The following is a 2,666-nucleotide window of genomic DNA, read 5'->3' as shown; positions in this document are numbered from 1 at the left end:
TTGACCTTCATGCAGTATAATCATGTAATGCCAAATAATCCGTAGAAAATAGAAAACTATTCTGTTCTATTCTATTAATTATTTTGACTTGCTTGAAATTGCCCCATAATTATCATGTGAATGATGGCAATTTCATTGTTAATTGGAGCCTAGAGTGAATCATCTCAGCAATCACCGGCTGATTGAAGCAATTTGATCTGTATAATAGCTTGATGCCCCACACAATCTTCAGAAATATAGCCTATAGGTTATCTGCACATTTAAAAAAAAGAGACTAACAGTCGCTTGAGTTCTCAAATCGGCGAAAAATCTTCTATTATTCCTTTTAATTATATATTACCCAGGATTGTTTTGAACCTCCCCCAAAGAGAGTTGTGAACTCCTGCAGGTGGTCTCCAGAGCAGGAGTCACCAACGCTGTGCCCGCGGGCACCTGGGTGCCCTTTCGGCCTCTCTCAGTCGTCCGCGTGGACCTGTTCCAAGTTTGGAACAGCTCTGCCAATGCTCTCGTTTTGTTGAAAACACTGCTAGGCCTATTTATATGAGCTGGGCATGTAGAAACAGTAACAGATGAGATAACCAGCTCCATGTTTTTTTCCCAGTAATCACATAGATGCGAGCCACTAGAGACGCAAAAGTGTTCTTCATGTGTGCGCGGACAGTGCTGGATCTGCGGCGCGATGGGCGGGGACGAGACGTGTTTAGATCGTGTCAGCAATGTTTTAATTTAAAGACAAGCAAAAAGAAACATTTCAAAATACTTAATTCCAGTCACCATTCATTTTTCTCTCCAAAGCTTTTGCAGAACATTATGGCTCCAATGCCACATGAAGCTGTTTTATTGTTATTGGTGTCTATTTTGGTTTACACGAATATTGGCAAGTTTGTTTTTGGCCCATGTGAAATTGTCCATAAAAATCCAATAAAGGTCTATTTTAATTATTTGTTTAACCTTTATTCTACTTGGCAAAACAATAATTTCTTATTATGTCAATGAGCGCTTACTGTCCAGTCTGAAATTATTTGATGTTGTTTCCTTCCATTAAATGTCATCTTTTTTGTCACACAATCCACAAACATCTGACTAAGATTGTACACAAAGTTAAATTATTAAGTTTTGTATTTTGTATAGTAATTGCCTATTATTTTAACCTTGGATAATGTCAGTGCAAACTAACTTTGTAACATTTTCCGACAGCTGCCAATAAAAATAATTGGCTCTATGGCATGTTTGTGGCTCAGTGAGCTTTCATCCTCAAAGTGAGTGCTTTATGTAAAACGCTTAAAGAAAAGTTAATTAAATGAAATAAAGATGAAATGAACAAATCAAGTGATTTTATTTTTTTCTTTCTTTCCTTTTGCAGGAAAGGTTCATTATTAAACAAGATTCCTCCAAAATCCAAGGCAGGATACGATGACCTCTTTTCTTGATTTGTTTTAAGTTCTCTCAGAAATGGAACACTCTTTGATGGTATCCTCCAACTTGTCCAAGATGTTTCTCAACACTAGCCTACCCATGAACAGCACTGGAAGAAATTCAAGTGAGCAATTTGTTGAAATCAACCTTTATGACATCCTGGGGCCAAAACGGTCGCCATTTTTCCTCCAAGTCGCCAGCATCTACACACTTATCTTCTTAACCGGCCTCTCTGGAAATCTACTTACATGTGCCGTCATTGCCATGCACAAAAAGATGCGCAACCCCACCAACCTTTACCTTGTCAGCCTCGCAGTTTCAGACTTGCTTGTGCTAATGTTTGGGATGCCTTTGGAGCTGTACGATCTTTGGCAGAACTACCCTTTCCCTTTCGGAGAGGGCGGATGCTACTTCAAGACTTTTCTTTTTGAGACAGTTTGCTTTGCTTCCATTCTCAATGTAACTGCACTGAGCGTGGAGAGGTACATCGCCGTTGTGTATCCACTCAAGACACGCTACTTGTCCACAAACCAGCACGCCAAAAAGGTTATTTCTGTCGTTTGGGTCGTATCAATGATCTGTGCGATACCCAATACCTTGTTACATGGCATCTTCTACCTACCGGAACAGAAGGAGGAGTCTTCAATATGCACTGTGCTCAGACCTTTGTGGATTTATAACATGGTCATGCAAATCACGACCGTTTGCTTTTATTTTATACCAATGACTGTGATCAGCCTTCTCTACCTGGTCATGGGTCACCATTTGGGCAGGGAGCAGCGCAACCGCAGAGAGATCCTGGACAGCAGCTACAGCAGCCACACTCAAATCAAAATCAGTGCAGAGAATGGACGCAGGAGGCAGGTCATCAAAATGCTCTGTAAGTGTCTATTTAGCTTTATGTTTTAAAACTGAGACTTGAACATATAGTCCCTTTGATGATGATGCAGAGATATTTTCAAGCACAGTCAGGATGAAAGCATTGTGTATTGTTTATATGGATTATTTGGTAAAACCTCATTTAGCCACATACCTAAATTATAAAAAATCCATTATGGATTCTCAGGAATTGACCCTAGCTTATCAAATGCATAACTAGTCTTCACTTCACAAAAGACTTACCGGTATCTAAAATATAATAAATATCTGAATTATTATTGCATTACAGTATTATAAAACTCATTCCCTCATAGCTTTCTAATCATTAAAACATGTTTTAGTTGATACTAAAATGTGGCTAAAAAGTAACT

The 2,666-nt window shown here is 38.9% G+C and overlaps 1 protein-coding gene across 1 annotated transcript in view; it reads left to right on the top strand.

The window, feature by feature from the left end:
- Positions 1–1,449: 1,449 nt before the first annotated feature.
- nmur3 (neuromedin U receptor 3) overlaps positions 1,450–2,666 on the top strand; it is a 2,496-nt gene continuing 1,279 nt past the window's right edge. Inside the window, exon 1 of the mRNA XM_072452310.1 lies at positions 1,450–2,296. Coding sequence (XP_072308411.1) covers positions 1,453–2,296 — 844 coding nt within the window. The 5' untranslated portion in view covers positions 1,450–1,452. The remainder of the gene's footprint in view (positions 2,297–2,666) is intronic.

This window comes from Eucyclogobius newberryi, unplaced genomic scaffold (assembly GCF_026437365.1).
Source record: "Eucyclogobius newberryi isolate DKJ021-1_F unplaced genomic scaffold, fEucNew1.0.hap1 SCAF_19, whole genome shotgun sequence".
In the NCBI taxonomy this organism is placed as follows: domain Eukaryota; kingdom Metazoa; phylum Chordata; class Actinopteri; order Gobiiformes; family Gobiidae; genus Eucyclogobius; species Eucyclogobius newberryi.
The sequence above is the reverse complement of the archived record's forward strand: the minus strand, read 5'-3'. Positions and strand labels throughout refer to the sequence as shown.